This window comes from Triturus cristatus, chromosome 6, assembly GCF_964204655.1.
Source record: "Triturus cristatus chromosome 6, aTriCri1.1, whole genome shotgun sequence".
In the NCBI taxonomy this organism is placed as follows: Eukaryota; Metazoa; Chordata; class Amphibia; order Caudata; family Salamandridae; genus Triturus; species Triturus cristatus.
The window spans coordinates 1525665781-1525685712 of NC_140589.1; the positions used below are offsets into that span (position 1 = coordinate 1525665781).

General features: G+C 44.5%; 1 protein-coding gene across 3 annotated transcripts in view; it reads right to left on the reverse strand.

Moving 5' to 3' along the window:
* Positions 1-1900: 1900 nt before the first annotated feature.
* The window catches only part of LOC146821630 (synaptosomal-associated protein 25), a 232138-nt gene continuing 214106 nt past the window's right edge, over positions 1901-19932 (reverse strand). For all 3 annotated transcript variants that reach the window (XM_085612679.1, XM_085612677.1, XM_085612678.1), the window contains one exon: positions 1901-3323. In XM_085612679.1, coding sequence (XP_085468805.1) covers positions 3255-3323 — 69 coding nt within the window. In that variant the 3' untranslated portion in view covers positions 1901-3254. The remainder of the gene's footprint in view (positions 3324-19932) is intronic.

Consider the following 19932-nt stretch of genomic DNA (forward strand, 5'->3'; position numbering starts at 1 on the left):
GGACAAGTTCAAATATAGAAGTGATCCCAGGTTTCCAATTCAGCCACTTTTATAAATAGAATTACCTCCTGCTTGACCACTGGCATACTTCATCTGCAGACATCTCAGAAGGCACTGAAAACATATTTATTTAGTTCAGTCGTTAGACTATCCCAGCACTTCCCTTTTGACTTGATTCTTTCTTTTGTGCCAAGAGGTGGTTAGGTTTGAGGTATACATGGTAAAAACAATAAAATATCATATGCCTTTTGCTTTCCCTGTGTTACTTCCCTGTTCTAAAGATCTCCTTCGATTTAAATGTCCAAACGTCATTTTAGCTTCCACTATTTTGCCTACAAGACAGTTCTGCACATTAACATGCTATTTGATAAACATGTTTGCACTTGCACTTCTCCCCTCACTCTAAGTCCATCACTCCCCCAACTTATGGTCTCATTTCATGGACCCGGTCTAGGCAGTATGTTTGCATTGACTGTGCATGCCTACGACCCTGATTATGAGTGGCCCATATAGCACACCTGATTAAATCTGATACCTTTCGGTTCAGAGTTTATCGGGTATGGTAAATAGCACTATTCAGCGACAGTTTGGAATGATATGCAGATGTTGGTGTTTATTGCGGCAAAATCCGCATCCACCTGTAATTACCGTACCTTTCCCCTTGATAAATTGTGGTAGGTTTGACCCACAGAAATTTCATAGAGGGTGCAGGTTTTCTCACCCCCTGTAATAACTATGTTCAATAAAGTTCTCCCAACTCATCAATTCAATAACTGCACAAACAGTAGTTGTGCAATTGGCTCAGAAATTCGCCAGTCACGTTGCAATCAGAGCCTCTATATGCAGAACTGTATCTGAAGCTCTTAATAGTTTCAATCTTGTGAGAACAAAATGTAAAAACACCAACTTTCTGTCCACATCACACAACCTGTCATTGAGAAAGATACAGTGAGGTGACGGAGTAATAGCAGTTTCATTGCTCTCATTCCCCACGCTACAATTAAAAAAATAATAATAATGTGCTTAAGTTTACTGACGGCAAGATACGTATGTCATGCGTGCACTCACAACTAGTCATACATTACCTGAGAAAAATACCATGCAGAAATTGTCACACATTGAGTCAGTCACACTTAACTTTTTGGATGATCATATCAATGAGATGCTACAGCGCATTAGTAACTGCAACAGAGCTCTGTGTTTCGCCAATGGAATGATATTAGTGGACACGTGTCAATCAGTGCGCCCTGGGATCAAATAAAGATACAGTGCACCTGGACAATGGCTTACACTTTTACCAACAAACTCTATAGATTCATCGCTCTCTTTATACAAGGCGCTGGTCCGAGAGGTTGCGCTTGCTGCATGGCTGAAATATCTAAATTCAAAATTTCATATGTACATCTTCATCTGCCTCCAAAGACATTTAAGGTGGTAACCTCTGAAAGAAATCTTGATTAGTCAAATAAATCTTAATGAAGGAAGTGGCAAGCAACCCTATATATCATCAAACATGTCCTTAATGGAGAGCACTAGAACAAAAGATAAAAGGCACTTCTTAGTTCTTAATAGTAAGCATATGATTTTAAAATATATATCTTAAAATCAGTAAAGGAGTAGGACGACATTGGGTATATTCGGCACAGCTTCCAAAATAGGTAATTTTCACGAAGGGCAGCATTCAAGGCAGGGACAAGCAAACCTCTTTTTCCACAAGGTAACCTGCCACCTTACCAACTCGGGAGTGGGAAATCTTCTTCATGTCAAGTTGCTCATGTTGCACACAGTTCATTCTGGTACGCTGCTCTGCTAGGCTCTCATGATCCCACCCGCTTACTCGGGTTGGAATTAACACTGTATTACCAACACGCAGGCCAAGAAAGAGAAATAACTTGGAGACTGAGATATGTAATTTTTAATCATAATATGCTAGCTACAAAGTGTCAATCACTTCACACACTGACAGGAGACAGAGGGGATTTCGTACTACATGCGGTAATGATATTCATCTCGCAGTTTTTTTCTAGGTGTCATTCATTTCCTTTACTATTACTTCTGTTTTCAACTACAGGATCAATTCTGCCATTTTGGTGTGCATAGCTCTAGGTAAGCAACAGAGAACTGTACTGATAACAAGCCACATAAGGAGAGCGACCAAGAAGATACAGCCTTATAAAAAATTACATGTCATTGTACTATTTTATAGTGTAGTTGTTTCCTCCAAAATATAATCCTCAAAAGCAGCATCCAAACCCCTATCTTACACAATCGTTATGTTTTTGTAATCAATGTTTTATCCACTAAAAGTACACTTTGCTGGAAAAGGTTAATTAGTATGTGTCAATCCTTTAAAAAAAATACTGATCATAGTTACATGTAAATATATATAAGTATATATATATATACATACATGTATATATTAACATATCTGTATACACGTATGCAATTATACATATACAGATTCCTAAATATATAGATATATATATGCATGTGTGTATATATATATATTTATACATATATGTTTCATATTGACAGAAAACAGTGGCACTACTGCAAACTTGCTGGAATAACGTAGTCCCAACAGTGTCTGAACACTGAGCATGCTTTTTCTTTTTGATATGCTACTGCCATGGAAAGGTCTTGCTGAAGTAGGAGTCTAAACGTCTATTTATTCTCATGCATAAATGCATAAATCACATCACTTTTAGTGCAGTGCTTATCATATTTATATAGTTTCCACGTTGTGTACTAATGAAATCATAGCAACAGATGACGACGATGGAGAGGCGAAGACAGCAAGTTAAAAGTGTGGGAACATTATGACACCCCAAGTAAGGAGCATGGCAGTAGCTCTTGTGGAATGTCACGTTTTACAAGGACAATACTGTAGTTTTAAAAGTAGACAGCACGTATAGCATTCCTACATTGTCGTCATTCAGCGAACATTAGAAAAGAAAGAAACAAACAAACACAAAATGAAAACATCAGTGAGCTATAGCCATCAAATCAGCACTATGTACAACCTTTGGAAAGAAAACGTATGTAAAAAAAAATACAAAATAAAAAGAAATAATTACAAGTATCCTTGTCGGAAAGCTGACAGACCGCACAGGACGACATTTACAATAGGGTCGGGAGGGAAGGATTCGATATGTGCATGTGTGCAAACCTGGTGGATAAATACCATGATAAAAGCATGAACGTGCTGTCCACAGAGACAGCAGAGATACATAAGAAAATGCACTTCCAGGTATCTAGCCGCTTCCCAGCATCTTTGTTGCACGTTGGTTGGCTTCGTCAATCCTGGCTTTGTTGGAGTCAGCCTAAGCGAAAGAAGAAACAAGTAAATGTGTTAGATCACCAATTTATTTCCAGATTTTATGCAAAAGTCTAGACATTGGCTCATGTGAGGATAGTCTAAAGGAATGCAATAGGAGAAGCTTCAAATTATAGAAACACAAGCCTTTGCTTAATATGGCTTGACAGGGGACCTTTTGCAAGATCCACTACTAACAATGATTTAAAATGTACGAGTGGGCTTTGGCTCTGACAAGAGACGTATTTCTTTCTCACCTCATGGTATTGGTTGTTTAGCATGTCATTTTAACTCCTGTGGAGTGCTTGCATTGCAATGTATGAGTGACATTAAGTTATTCATCCCATAAATGCATTACTTACAGAAATCAAGAGGTTTTTTTTTTAACTGTGATAGAATTAAAATGTTTTACTCCCATATTAGTCGTATTTTACTTGGCATTATGTTAGCATTCATGTAGCTATCTTGAAATAGGTCCTTGCTATAATCATACATTATTAGTAAGTGCAGATGTTATGTAAGTTAGGTTGACATCTGTGCCACCATTTTAGTTCTCGAAGACATTTTGTATTATAATCAAAACTGTTACTCGGTCATTTACAAGAAATGGTCCTTGCTAAGTTTTGTTTCTCCAATGTTGAAACTTGCTCATTAATGCATGCCTTTTCTGTTACATAGAGGCCTTCTCCCACCTGTCTAGAGGGGAGGATAGGCCAGAAGACCTTGGATAGTAGATAACTTAAGTCAAGCTGCGGAATCGAAACTTTTTTTTTTTTTTTTTTTTTTTTTTGAAACCGTTTATTGCAATCTCAAGTATATACAAGTATGGGCCTACAACCTTCCGGCCGGCCACTAGAGTGACAGGAGCACCTGACAAACTTACAAAAGGGCACTTGGCGTTGCAGAGAAGTAAATCAGGAGGCATCAACGACGTGGGCCACATGACTCTACGCCCACAATACGGTTTCATTTTATACACACACAACAACATAAAAAAAACCACACCCGCAAGGCAACCCGCAATCAAAGGTAACCACACGTGCTCCTCAAATGAGGGACCCCGACCATCTACAGGAATCTGGAGAGGGGGAAGGGAAACAAGTCCAGGACTGGGGGAACTCTGTGCCCGGGGCTGGGGGAGGGGGTCAACTAGGGGGACGGAGCCGGTGAGGCAGCAGGCAGCTGTGGTGGCTCGCAGATACCCCCGCGGTAGGCGTTCCAGGGGCCCCATATTTTCACCCACGCCCCAGGCTTGCCCCTCGCCACATACACCACCTTTTCTCGGAACATGCACCAATCCATATGTTCTTTCCAGGCCGACACCGCCGGGGGCCGCTGGGATCCCCACAGTTGAGCAATGTCACGCTTGGCTATCATATATCCCAGAGTCACCCATCGCGTCTGCGGAACCGAGTAATCAGTTGGTTCCCACACATTCAGCAAGCATCTCCTCGCTTCAGGCAACAGTGCGACATGCGTAACCAGACGCAGGACCTCATGCACACCACGCCAGAATCGCTCCACCCTCGGGCATTCCCACAAAATATGCAAAAAAGTCGCCAAAGCACCACACCCACGCCTACACAACCCGTCCTCAGCATAACCCATACGCAGAAGCCTTGGCCCCGTCATGTAAACCCGGTGGAGTATCTTAAGCTGGACGAAGCGAAGGCGAGCCGGTATGGCCACCTCCTTCGGAGAGGCCACCGCAGAAATCCAGTCTTCGTCGTCCAACTCCAGCCCGTCGGCAACCCAAGCCTCACGGAGGCCGGTCAGCAGGCCCGAGCGATCATTAATCAATTTTTTGTAAATGAGGGAGATCGTGCTATCCGGAACGTGGCCATCCAGCACTCTATCCTCCAGGGGGGAAGACTCCGGGAGGGAGGCGACGTCTGGGAAGACGGAGCCCAGCGCATGACGGACCTGCAAGTACCGAAAGTATTCACTACCCTGCAGCTGAAACTCCGTCTGCAGCGTCTCGAATGTTTTAAATCCCCCTCTCGTCCAGAGGTCCCCCACTTTACTGATGCCAATCGTGTCCCACTTCTCGAAGCCCTTCGAGGTCCACAGGGAGCCCAACCACTGAGGCGCATACAACGGCGACGCCCGGGTCAAACGGTCCTTCCACCCCATAGCTGCATTGGCCGCGTGCCACACCCGCACCATGACACGCGTAGGCCCCGTCAAGCGGGGATCCGGCGCGCCAGAGTAGAGCGCTCGATTGTAGTCGCCACCGGGCAGGAGCATCTTGTCCATTTCAAATGCCGGGTTCAAGGCGGGCCCATAGAGGCCGTGATTAATTGCAGCTAGCTGGGAGGCCCAGTAATACCGCTTAATGTCCGGGAGGGCAATCCCCCCGTCATACCACGGGAGCGTCAACTTCGCCAGGGCTATACGCGGCCTCCCGTCCCAGAACAGGCGGCGCTGTAGACTCTCCACCTCACGGAAGTAGCGCGCCGGGACTAGGTCCATAGTGTTCTGGAGAGCGTACAGGAAGCGCGGCAACGACATCATCTTAAACAATGCCGCCCGGCCGAGCGGCGAAAGCGGCAGGCGCCGCCAGCGCGCGACGTCCTCCTTCAAGCGCTGGAGGGGGGGAATCAAGTTTCGCTCGTAGCGGGCCTCCGGGTCCAGCGTGATATAGACACCCAGGTACCGAAACCCCTGCGAGGCAATCTGGATCGGACATCCCCGCAGGAGGACGGGAGCCTCCCCGGAAAGCACATAGACACATGATTTAGCCCAGTTGATGACAAGGCCTGAGTTACGGCCGAAGGAGCGCAGGACATCAACCAGGACAATCAGTGATTTGTGCGGGGAGGCTAGGTACAAAAGGATATCGTCAGCGTAGAGGGACACGCGGTCCTCATACTCGGGGGTCCAACGGAGACCACGGATGGAAGGGTGCCACCGCAGCCACTCCGCCAGGGCTTCCAAGGCCAATGCAAACAGGAGCGGCGACAAGGGGCAACCCTGTCGCGTGCCCCGTCCCAGCGCGAACGGGGCCGAGACTCGCCCATTCACTACCACCTGCGCTAACGGGCCCGAGTACAACAATTTGACCCAGCTGATGAATCCCGGTCCAAATCCAAATTTCGCCAGCATCGCCCAAATGTATGGCCATTCGAGCGTGTCAAACGCCATGGTGGCGTCTAAGGACGCCAAGATGGCCGGCTCCCGCACAAACGGAACACGCGCGAGCACCCCGTGCAAGCGCCGCAGATTGAGGGCCGTGTTGCGATGGGGGATAAAGCCAGACTGGTCTTGGTGGACCAAATCGCCCACCACACCGACCAGCCGGTTGGCAAGCACCTTGGCAAGGATTTTGGGCTCCGCATTCAAGAGCGAGATAGGCCGATAGGAGGTGACCCGGTCTCGGGGCTTCCCCTCCTTGTGGATCACCACGATTGTAGCCAGACGTTGGTCCGGCGGGAGGGAGCCCCGCGAGTGGGCCGCCAGGAACATCGCGCGGAGGTGGGGTGCCAGTACGTCCGGTCGCAGCTTGTACAACTCAATAGGGATGCCGTTCGGGCCCATGGCCTTGCCAGATGCGACCGAGCGTATAGCGAGGGCAATTTCGTCCGAGGTAGGAGCAGCATCCAACGACTCCCTGTCTTCCACCGAAAGGGAGGGCAGCGCGATATCTCGAAGCAGGGCATGAGAATCCGCCTCCGAGCAGGGAGAGACCGGGGAATACACCTCGCGGAAATAATCCGCGAAGCAAGAGACAATGTCTTCCGGCTCGGTGACACGTACACCATCCATCCTCTCAATCAGCGGAACCACACGACTCACTCTCTCCTTTTTATCCAACCACGCAATCAATTTACCAGCCTTATCACCCACATCATACAGTCGCCCCTGTTGCTCTCTACTGAGGCCCCTGGCTGCCTCCGTGACGAGGGCCCTATAGGCCGCTTGCTTAAGGTGTAGAACATGCAGTGCAGCATCCGTCACCCCACTCCCCAAATCACCCTCTAGTTCAGTAATTTCGGCCTCCACTCGGGTCACCTCCTCCTGCTCGCGCCTCCGGGCATGGGATATGAAGGAGAGGGCCTCCCCCCTAATAACTGTCTTGAAGGCCTCCCAAAGGGAGATAGCCGAAGGGACAGACCCCACATTCTCCTCGAAATACCGCTGCAAGGATTTAATCAGGTCAGAACGAATAGTGGGGTCGCGCAGGTACCAGGCATTGATTGGAGCTACCCTGCCCTCCCCCCTCGGGAGGACACCAAAGTGCAACAGGAGCAGGGAGTGATCTGAAATACCCCGCGCCAGATGGCGCACCTCTCCCACCCTCCCAGCATAGGCCGCAGGGACGAGGATGTGATCAAGCCGCGAGAGGCTACCATGGGCACCCGAATGGAAGGTGTATTGCAGCTGCGTGGGATGTTTTAAGCGCCAGCAGTCCACCAATCCCAATGTATCTAAGAGGCCGGACAGCCACGCCTGCGCCCGGGGGAGGTCCCTAGGGGGGTGACGATCCATAGTCCCAGAAACCACCGCATTGAAATCCCCCCCAACCACCAGAAGCCCCCCCGGAAGGTCAAGGAGGAGGCGCCCCAGGTCCGCAAAAGTGGTAGACTGTAGCCCCGGTGGGACATACACCGAAACAAAGACAACCACTTTGCCCTCCATTCTCCCCACCAAGGCAGTGTAGCGTCCCCTCTCATCATGGCGCACCTCATCTATTTCCAGCGGGAGCGAGTTCTTAACCATGATGCCCACCCCCCGCGAGCCAGACGTGAAGCCCGAGTGGGCCACCAAACGATAGCCACGCCGATTCATGGCACAGAAGGAATTACCAATAAGGTTTGTCTCCTGCAGAAAGACCACATCTGGCGAAATTCGTTTCAAATACTGCAGGACCACACCTCGCTTAATCCTATCCCCCAGTCCATTAACGTTCCAAGACAACAAAGTCAAGTCCCTACCCCCCATCACATACAGAAGCCATCATTCGTCCCCCCGAGAGCACCTCAAAAACACCAATACAGTAAAGGGTTTGCCTTGCGGTAAGCGGAATCGAAACTTATGTTCTGTACCCCCATTGTATTACAACATCTACCAGTGTTTTTCCCTTGTAGGCAGGTCTTCGTGGGCTCCGCAACATACATAATGTAACGTTATGCTTGCTAGAATCAGTCCCTCGTCAGCCATCCTAGGAGGTTGGTCAGATAGGACTCCACTGCAGTGTACTCTGTGATTAAACTAGTTTGCTTTTATTCTCTACTGCATCATCGACTCTTCATTATTGGAAGGCTGGAGGAGGTCAAGAGTGACCCTAATTGGGTCACTTCCTTCAACTGTAGTGCGTGTTTTAGGTTTTAGTCAGGACTCAAAATACAAGCTAAACCTATTAATTTTGCCAGTGCTTGTTAATAAAACGTTTACATTCAATTTTTTGCCCAATAAACAACTATTCGAGTTCTGACATGATTTTTGTCATGACTCCAATTTGAAAACCATTGAATTGTGCCAGATTTTACCCTTCTTCTGAAATGCATATTCTGTTTGGACTAAATCTTGTGCATCTAGGTCTTTGCTCACAAGACTCAAGGTGAAACATCTCAACTTAAAAGGGCCACACTTTGAGCATTCAGGTTTTATCATATTCTAAAACATTACAAAGGTGCATGTGCAGCCTTCAAACTGACAAACCAAATAGCTAATATCAATAAGGGCACACTGAAGAACATGACCATTACATGTCAACAGATCTGGGCACTGGCGTAACGAAAGTTGAGGGGGCCCCACTTCAAGGTATATGAAGGGGCCCCCACTCTATATTTAATATGGAGCTCTCAGGCCTGAGTACGCTGCTGAGGGGCCCCCTGCAGCTCGGGGCCCACCGCACCACGGGGGCTGCGGGGGCCTGTGTTACGCCCCTGGATCTGGGAGTATAAACTGATGACAAACTCACCAACGTTTTGTGACCTGCTTTATCATTGGCTACGCTCCTCAGTGCTCAAGACCACTCCATGGTAGGGAGTCCCTCAGTTTTACAACTTAGGGTCAAAGGGTCAGAGGAAGTATGTAATTTACCCTAGGGAACCCTGCAGTAGGTTTTTCTGTATGGGCTCTAGTGGGACTAGCAATGCAGGATGTGTCCCTTTTGAGGTAGCGTTAGCACACTAATGAATAACTAAAGTATGTTGCAAAGTCAATATTTTTATTTGGCTCATGATGTTCTAAATATGTTTTTAAGACATATTGATGCTAGTACTGCTGCTTTGGTGCCATGAACCCATAGCAATACAAGTTTTTATTGTGTGATAACAACGAAGATTTCTGGGAAGGAAGAATTTATGTTTGGTATTTTTTTATTTATTTAGTGATGCATCTCATACCACACTGCTCTATCCTTAGATCACATTGGATAGCGATACTTACGAGGAGAAAATAAAGCTAAAATGTTGCAGTAGGGAGCAGTCAATGAGTCTCTAATGAGAAGCCACAGATAAGTCAGCCAGGGTTCCTGGAATGGTGATTGCGTAACCCGGCTTTTTGCTTGCAACATACAATTTGCTTGGAATATGGAAAGAAAAGTTTGAATTCTGCTTTCCCCTCTAGATGTGGTGTGTCTCCGTAGTAAAAAACAAAGATAACTCATTTGAGAAACTATTTAAAAGAGAATGTTAACATGTTGCTCCTACCTACACAGGGCCTAATTCATAATTTTGTTTGCTTGCCTAGTGGTAATTTAAGTGCTCAACCGCGAGGCTGCACCGTTCCCCCCTAAGCTATTCAGCTATCCATTAAATATCTTACGATACACAGATGACACTGTACTACTTGATGAAATGGCTATTTTACAGTACCAAAGGAGAGTTTTAAGAGTACTCCTGTTGATGTTTGTGAATCGCCCAAAAGTCAGAACAATCCTTCAGTTATAGGAGAAAACCTAAAAAAGTATATCGCTGACATTTTAATGGACAGTTTTGTAAATAGTTTTGCATACAACCCCATAATTTAACACTGAATGCATAAAGTTTGCTAGTTAAGAGTTTATTCATTTGACAAAGACCTTTTGCATATGGATGTAGCCAGCATTTTCTGATGGCTTCAGTGTTTGCAATTGTTTTGCGATTACAGATAACTGATTGTTCTAAAGCAACCTTTAGATATGAACTATGCATTTAAAGCACCATTAACCCAGAAAACTGTGACCCACGACATGTTTTGACGATAGTCCTGGAGAATCGTTTAATAGGATTGAAATGCCATCTGCACCTATGTAGTGGCCTCTCTTGGCAAAATAACAATCTATGTTTTTAGCTGGAATGGGCTATGTGGAACATTGGTAAGACCTTACGATTTCTGTTTCATCTGGTCTTGTGTCTACTCTGGTCTTTGTAAAATGTTATATGTTATATGTTGATCATGTGAAGGTGAGGTCTTAGGCACCTGCATATAATTTATGCATAAGTAGTGCTGTATTAAAATGCAAATTACTTAAGATTGTTATTCCCCTTGTCTTTTAAATCACTTGTAATCTAACTGAATTTAGCACATTCCATAGGTTTGCCAAAATTATGTGACACAATATTTGTGTCTCCGTTTGATACAACCCAAGGGACGTTTTCTCTTTGCATTATTGTTACTGGCCCCAGCCCTTTGAACCACTGGCTACATACTATTTCTCTGTTGATAGTTTTGTGAATAAGGCACACAGTGTTAAATGCCTGTGGCATGAGAGGAAAAGTCATAATCTGGACAGGTCGCACGCTCACTTCCCATTTCCTCAAATGTAAATGCTATGATGTATAAAAAACAAATTCAATATGAATATAATCACTGTGGAGAACTAGACATCTTAACTATTCAAGGGTAAGTCATTTACAAATATTTAAAAATAAATCTCTGGCCTCGATACGTTTCATGTCTTTATGAAACAAAAAGAAAGCTGTGCATGCAGTTGTGTTTATCCCATTCTAGGCAGAATCCACTTCCTTTCAGAGGCCCAGCCAAAGAAATTTAGTAGAGCTCAATGAGTTAACATTTCTGTTGTACACTTACATTTGAATTCTTACTCGTTACAAGCATTTTGTATTACCTCATTTATATTTTTTTACAAAGAGCTGACAGAGGCCAATCATAGTGGGTAAGTGGCCTGTTTTGCTAATCAAATACTACTAGACTGAATACCAAATTGCTGCCTTGTTTAAACAATAATTGGGCAAGGCAATAGGCCTGGACTTTAATGGCTGATGGCAGAGCTTTTGGCTGTTTCAACTTTGTATACACACGAGTGGCCATTTTAGAATGAGGTTATTCATGTTTTATTATCTTCAAATTATGTCAAAAACTATTCAGGGATGGCCATCCTTGCATGTGCTTGTTCAGGTTGCATCTTTAAATGCTTTTTGAATCCTTTATCATGGCATGCTGTTCCAACGTGAACGACACGTTTTAAAGAATACTTTTCATCCCATGAGTAAGCTTTACACCTTTCCATTTACTTCTTTCCAGCCTCTTGTTTTCAATAGCTCATCTTTAACTGCTTGCGTGCTCATGACGAGCCCAGCTCGTCATGAGGCACAGTGGAGCTGTGCTCATTACGAGCTGGGCTCGTCATAACGGTCGCGGCCCGCCCACGCGCGATTGATTCCCCGCCTGTGTGGGAGAATCAATCAGTGGGCGGGGTCGTGACGAGCTCAGCTCATCATGAGCACAGCTCCACTGTGCCTCATGTGAGCTGGGCTCGTCACGAGCACAGCAGTGCCGCACGCGCCCCCCCCGCTCCGTGGGGGAATTACCCCCGCCTCTAAGGGGTTAATTAGCATGATGTGGGGCACTTTGTCACGTTTGGTGCTTGATATGCATATAGTGATTTGAGTTTTGTTATCATATTACATGTAACAGTCTGCTAGTGATCCTGAAATGCAGAATAACGTTTTTTTTTCAAGGAACAAAAAAAATGACTGCTCTTCACTGGGAAAGCTGTAGAAGGGAAGAACCAGAGAGCGCAAACTGAGACCTTGGGGAATAGCGGAAAATAACCAACTAGCATTTAAACTGACAAATATAATCACTTGTGAAAAGTTAATATTATTACATTATTATCTTCAATACTATTGATATTTGTTACAAGCCATAATCTAACTGCAGATGCCAAGATATGTACTGTTACAAAATGTATGAACTATCACTGTACAATAATACACGTGCTTAGGCGGTTAATAAAATATCCAGGGAGTCCATGAGTATTCATTCTCTTAAACAAATATTTGTTAAAATAGAAAATACGTTTACAGTACGAGTTTGTAGAATGTATTGTTACATAATATTATGTTGCTACTTGGAAATGTGGACTTACTCACAGACATGAGAGCAAAGTTTGCATTGCCGCTGGCTTGTATGTCATGGAAACTAAAGCATGATCCCTTGGGCTTTGTCAATCAGTCAGTTCCAGCGCATGTTTGTCAACGTAAACATTGTAATTTGAAATCTAAACCATTGTTCTGTGGAGGAATTTAACTGCAGGCTGAGAGGGAAAGACCAGAGATAAGCAGGTTTATTTTCTCAATGGGACCCATTCGCTATGAGACTGTCCAATGCCAAAAGAGAATGCCAGGATGCCAAAGAGACACGTCCTCTACCCACCCCCAATGAGACTGGTCGCTACTGACTTCCAGGTTTGCGGCAGTAGCCCTGACATAAATTAAAGGAAATAAAGCGAACACAATGAAAACATGCAGTGAGCAAATTGTAGGAATTGAAACAATGTCTCAGTTCTGTATAGACACTGTTAATACGTTTTGTAGTGAGAGAAACAGAGATACTATTTAATGCTAGACTTCAAATGTGTATCTGTCTCGGGTGCTAAAACAACACACAATTTGTCAGTTTTGCAAGAAGGCGAAATGCACGCGTACGAACTGCATTAAAAAAATAAGATTTATTTTGAGAAACCCGTTTCTGGGATAACGAACACAAGCAGCAATGCACGCAGAAATACGTTCAGAATGTGCAACATTGCAATGAGCGCCATTTCAGCCCATGGACAAACTATGCCACAGCACCAAAGAAAAATGTAAACACCCACAGTTCTAATCAGGTGTATGCTGGATCCATCATAAAACCTAATGCATTTTGAGCTCTCTGCTGGTCGTTTTGGGAGTTATCGTTAGCTCGGGTACCAGGCATAGCATGTCTTGTGTTTTTTTTATACAAGGAAACATTTTAGCAGACGGACTTAACTTTCATTTTGTTGTCAGATTTGGTGTGTTCGAATGGTGTGTAGTTAGAATACAAACATGTTTCGTGCAACGGTAACAATCCCCTCCAAATCAGTTGAAGATGTCTATATAGTTGCCTATAGTTGAAAATAGGGCACATTTGTAAATTCAGGGGTAGGTCTTATTAAATGTTTATAAATTCTCTTTCACTGGCAACTAAATATTTGTTTGTGAGCATGGATGTAATTGGCAGCAATTACAGCTCAGTATCTGTGAAAACAATACCCCTTTTGTATGGCCACACCCATTTTCAGCTCAATCTCTTGCTGTCTGCACACTGGGGCACTCCTACCCAGTAACCAGTGTATGAGCTCTGACTGCTAAAACATGTCACATTTGGCTAATCCTTGATTGACATGTTTAACTCTCCTGTAATGTCATAAGTATATGGAGTACAAACTTCACCCATGGATTGGAAAGTTAAATGCCACCTGTGAGTTGCAGCACATATTGTCTCCCCACTAGTGTGGCAATAAAAATATGGTTTCTTGCCTCCCATTGTGGCCTGACTGCTGCAGTTTAAACCTGCATCCGACCTGTCAAATAGACACTTTTGACAGGGGATAACCTTCCTTTTAGATATTAAATAGGTCACCCCAAGTATACCTTGTGGCCCAAAAAGTAGTGTGCATAGTATTTAAAATTGAGACAGGTAGAAATGTAATGTCACCATGACCCTACAGTGACAAGGCCCCAAAACAATTTTCACTGTGGTAGGCTCTGAAGAAAACCAGAATACATATTAAAATATTAATTCTGTTTCTATAGTTTAGGATAAACTAGAAAAATAATTCGACCCCTCGCTGCTGTTGAAAGCCCAATTCAGTGGTGGAATTGGATTTTAATAAATATTTTGGGAAAGTAAGTTTTCGATGAGAAAGTTGCTTTTTCCCAGCTTGAAGCTCCTGGAGGTTTATCAACATTATCTTGCCAGCAGCTGCCAATCAAGTGCTTGACTTAATAAGTGTGAAATATCTCCCAGCAGCTGCACACTAGACCAAATCCTGCTTGATAAGTGTGGCTGAGGCTTCTGCACCCTTGAAAAGGACCACACAGGACCAGAACACAGTACCTGTGTATCTCATCTCTGGTTGCTGGAATACCCTGCTTTTGCCCTGCAAGACTTATCTTTCCGGTTTTGTTGTGGGTCCAGGGCCTCCTTCCACACTAGTAATTGCCATAGCAAATTTCCATAGACACCCCAGCTCTCAGAGCCCAAGTTTAGTGTGGCTAAGATTTCGGCCATCTTGGCATTGCTCTGGCACATAGGATTTTGGACCTTTTTGCAGTAAGGCAAACAGGGACTGCTGTAAATGTGAGTCAGTTGCCACTGGGAAGTTTTACCCCATTGATTAGGAAGTGCCCTGGAGTCATCCCCCACTCACTAGCTAGTGCTAACCATAAATATGGCACTCCTCTCTGGAACTGTGGAAGAACATCAGAAGGACTGCACCTGTTGTTTGAGATCTGTGAGGTGTCCTGAAGTACTTGATCTGCACCCAATTGTGCCCAGAACAGAGAACTGAACTCCAAGGGTCAGTTGGCTGGCATCACGTGGCTACAGGAACACAAAAAGCTACGAGAGACCTTATCCTTGAGGTGCCCAGTAACAACTGTTACTAGACTGGACCCTGATATTGGCCTATACCTGAAACCTTGAGAGTGTCTAAGTGCCTTCCCTGATGTCATGGGGCCTTAGTAGTGCATTCCTGTGGTTGCGGCGGCACCAGAAGAAAGTTTGGAAACTTTTGAAACCTTTTCCTACAGGGCTGAAGAGCTTCAGTAGGACCCTCTGGGAAAAAGCATCCAACCGGCAGTTCTACAGTATCGAAATGGGTTTCAGCGCTGTTCTGCTCAAGGATCTCCGCACCTCAGCATCTGCATTGGGACTTAAAAAAAATTCAGCAGGAAATCTCAAAAGCACCAGCAGGACCATCCTACTTCAGGTATCCGATTATCCATTCCATGGCGGCTACCGTTTCAGTAGCTACCTGCTTCGGAGAGAAAAGAGTCTTCCTGATTGGATTTAGAAACTTTTAGAACTTTTTGATTTCCAGACTTTCACCAGGTCCAATCCACATGGTGTATCAGACGAAGGCTCCATCGCGTCCAACTCAAAGTGCACCTATGTCCCAATCTACCACAACCATTGACAACTATTAATGCTTTGCAATATTTAGCACCTTTTACACTTAAATTTTTAAATAGTCATATTTCCAGATCCCTTTATTGAATGTTTGCAGATTTAGTGTCAATTAGCTTATTAAATTGTTCTCTCTATTTATAAATTAGAGTGGGATTTGTTTTGCGTGTCTTTGCCTATTTAACTGTTTTGGTACTTCTAAATGCTTTACACATTTTCTTTACATTAAGCCTATCTGCTCTGTGCTATAGCTACCAGAGGATGAGATCAGGGTTAAATTATTTAAGCCTTTGGCTGGACCTAACATGTTAGTGACTTTATTACTTGTGGTGGTCTAACAGCCACCCCAATAAATAATTAACTTCTTACAGTATCAATAGGTACATATTTGATTTGTGGTTTACCTTTCATGTTTTCTGTATGACCCCTTACAAAACTATGAGGGAGGACCAACATAACCTAAATATATTAGCTATCATTGCAATTCTCATCCTGGAAACTGAAGGTGTCTAATCTTTGGTTAGGCAAAAAACAGAATTGTGACATGGATAGTTGTTTGAAACCCCCATTCCTTCTTTACTGAGAGTCCTCTTCAACCACGTAGTGAATGGGATGCGGGAAATATTTGTAGGGTGATTAGGAAAGAAAATACAATTAAAGAACAAGATGAGGATGCCACTTGGACACATACAAGAAGTTTTTTATTTCGTTGATCTAGAGCAAGAAAACATCCAACAGAAGATGAATTACAGAAAATAAGTGACAGACCATAATTATTAAGATGCTGCACAAATGACCCAATCTGGGGAATCTCATTATGTTATATTGGAACCTTTAGGTGGCTATTCAATCTTTCACAAGGGCAAAGGTACGCATTTTGAACTCAGCTCTTACTGCATCATTTTTGAAAACCGCATTTAATATTTATTCTTTTCTCTGGTGAGTAACTCCCTGTATGCGCATGTCACTCCATAGAAGTCTGAGTTTACACTTGTGAGTCCTGTATGCTAGCTGCAAGTTATCATCAAAGTAAACTAATTATTAACAGGAAGGGGGGAATATAATTTACTGTGACCCGCCATTTTGACAAGGCGCGGTCTAGTCTTCACTACTACGGAGGGGATAAAACAGCACGCTGCGCTAGCGCGCAGCGGACGCGCGCAGCGGGCGCGCCGCTGGCGCGCCTAAGGCAAGTCCGTCTGCGCCCGTCCGCGCCCCGGACGCGCTGGACCCTGCCGAACAATGTAGTAGAGGTAAGAATCCTCCTAATAATCCTATCCCCCGAGTTAAGTACACTATAGATGACCTTAACACTCTCAATAAAGTTGAGAACTGTTGCCCCCACTCTCTTTCAGTTGGCCCCATGGAAGCATGGAGTTGTGACATGTGTCACTGGTCCCTCCCACCTCCTCAGTGCATTGCCCACTATCCCTTTTTTGGGGAACATATAACCGCTCAAATTATACCCACGAGTCCTCATACTAATACTGATCTTAAACTGATGCTTTTAAACACGCGTTCGGTAAAGCAACACGAATATCAAATCCTGGATCTCCTCTCAGACTCTAAACCTGACGTATTATTCCTTACTGAAACATGGTTACATGAAGGCTCTAACCCCACTATTGCCAATGCCATTCCCATGGATTACCTTATCGTAAGGAGCGACCGTGTTGGGGGACGTGGAGGAGGAGTTGCAATTATTTTTAAAAATATATTTACCTGCTCCATACTCCCCAAGCTGGATTTGGTGAATACGGAAAGCCTGAGTTTCCTTCTTAAAACTTCTCCACATCATTCTATTGCTGGGGCTCTGATCTATCGGCCACCTGGGCAGGCCAATAGTTTTTTAGAGAGTCTGAATTCTGCCATTTCTTCCCTGGCCGCTAATTATGATCACTGCTTAATTTTAGGGGACTTTAACATACATATGGATGCACCCCTTATTCCAGACTCAACTAAGCTGTATGACTCTTTAAACATGCTTCATCTTTCTCCGTATGTTACTCAGCCTACTCACGATAAGGGACATATATTAGATCAAGTTTTTTCTAATAAACCTATTGAAATGTACATACACTCTCCTGTAGCCTGGTCAGATCATTTTTTGCTTACCTTTAGTATTAAAGAACCACTTGCTACAATTGCAAAGGCCTATGCACCACGTACCAATAACTTCAGGTCATTTAAATCAATGACCCTGTCCGCCGCCGGATCCTTTCTGGAAAAACACCCCCTTTTATTTAAGGATAATTTGGCAACTGATGTACCCTTGTTGGACAATTGGCTTGAACTATGTGTTAATAATTTGCCCCCCCTCCAAACCCGAGTTGCCATTAGAGGTCGACCAACCGCACCCTGGTTTACTGAAGATCTTAGGAAAACTAGGAGCCATTGTAAATTACTAGAAAGGAAATGGCGACAAGATTACGATATTGGTACTAAGCAAACTTATAAGAACGCTTTAAAAGCATACTACTGTAATATTCGCATAGCCAAAATGAACTTCCTCAATTCGAAAATTGAGCAGGCAGGCAACAAAAGTGCGGAACTCTTTAGGGTTGTAAAAGATTTTACGTCCCCCAATGTTTTAAAAAATCCTTTCACCCCTACCAAAGTGTGGACTGAGGGCATCGCCTCATTTTTTTTCAATAAAATTGCTTCTCTACAAGCTTCTTTTGAAGGGGTGAGCCCTAATTGTGACTTGGAGTTGGACCGGCTGCTCCAGCAACCTCCCCCTACTATAAACTGCCTACTTCATTTCCCTGCTATTTCCTTAGAGAACTCTTTACATCTTCTTCGTTCCCTAAAGTCTGGCTCCCCCAGCTGATCCCTGTCCAGCAAAAATCCTGGCCTCCATTTCTGATGTAATCAATCCTGCAGTTAATAAAATCTTGAATCTCTCACTCTCCTCGGGGACCTTTCCGGAGCAATGGAAATTGGGTAAAATCCTCCCCTTACTAAAAAAAACCTCCGCGGACCCCTTACAGGCCAGTAATTATAGACCCATTTCATTACTTCCAGCCTTATCTAAAAATCTAGAGAAATATGTCAATCATATTCGTGGAGAATTTATAGAATCTAACAACATTCTACATTCCAGTCAGTCTGGCTTCCGTGCTAACTATAGCACTGAAACCGCTCTCCTCGAGATCTCTGAGTTGATAAAAGTCACCCTGGATAAAGGCGGCCGAGCAGTGTTGGTCCTGCTAGACCTATCGGCAGCTTTTGATACCGTACCCCATGACCTTCTCCTTGATCGTCTTTGGAGGTGCGGTATTGGGCATACCGCCTTACAATGGTTTCGGTCTTATTTAACTAACCGACAGCAAACTGTCTGGTCCCCCCCTTTTGAGGCTGACATTCAAGCTATGAATGTAGGAGTCCCCCAAGGCTCCACCCTGAGCCCTACATTGTTTAACATGTATGTAGCTCCTCTGGCACTGTTGGTTGAATCCTTCGGTGCCAGAATCGTCTCTTATGCAGACGATACTCAACTGCTGTTTACTTGTGCCAAGGGTGAAATCTTGGATGGGTTGACCATCAAGCGCTGCCTTTCGGCAGTTTTTAGCTGGTTCAACACTAATCACCTGAGATGCAACTCGGATAAATCAGAAATGATCTTCTTTGGCGGGGCACCAGATGAAAACTGGCGTGACTGGTGGCCTTCAAATATGTCTCTGCCCATCGACCTGGCTACCACGGTTAAGAACCTGGGGGTGAAACTGGATAATAAGCTCTCCATGAAGGCCCAGGTTCAGTCAGTTGCCGGCACCTGCTTTGGCTTACTCAGGATGATGCGAAACTTTCTTCCTCTGCTTTCTCAATCGCACAGAAAGACAGTCGTCCAGGCTTTGGTATTATCTCGCCTCGACTATGTGAATGTTCTGTATCTGGGTCTACCTGAATATCTTCTTAATCGTCTCCAGGTGGCTCAGAATGCTGCTGCCCGAGCGATTTTTCTTGCTGATCGACGTACCCACACGACCCCTCTTTTGAGAACTCTTTACTGGCTGCCTGTACGTAAGAGAATACTTTTTAAAGCTCTGGTACTGGCCTTTAAGGCCTCTCATAACATCGGTGCACCTTATTTAAGGCCTCGATGCCAATATTATGTACCTTCACGTATGCTACGGTCTTCTTCTGCCCAATGGCTCTACACGCCCAGGTTCTTTCTTTCACGGCTGGGAGGCCGTACTTTTCAGGTACTGGCGCCTGCTCTATGGAATAAT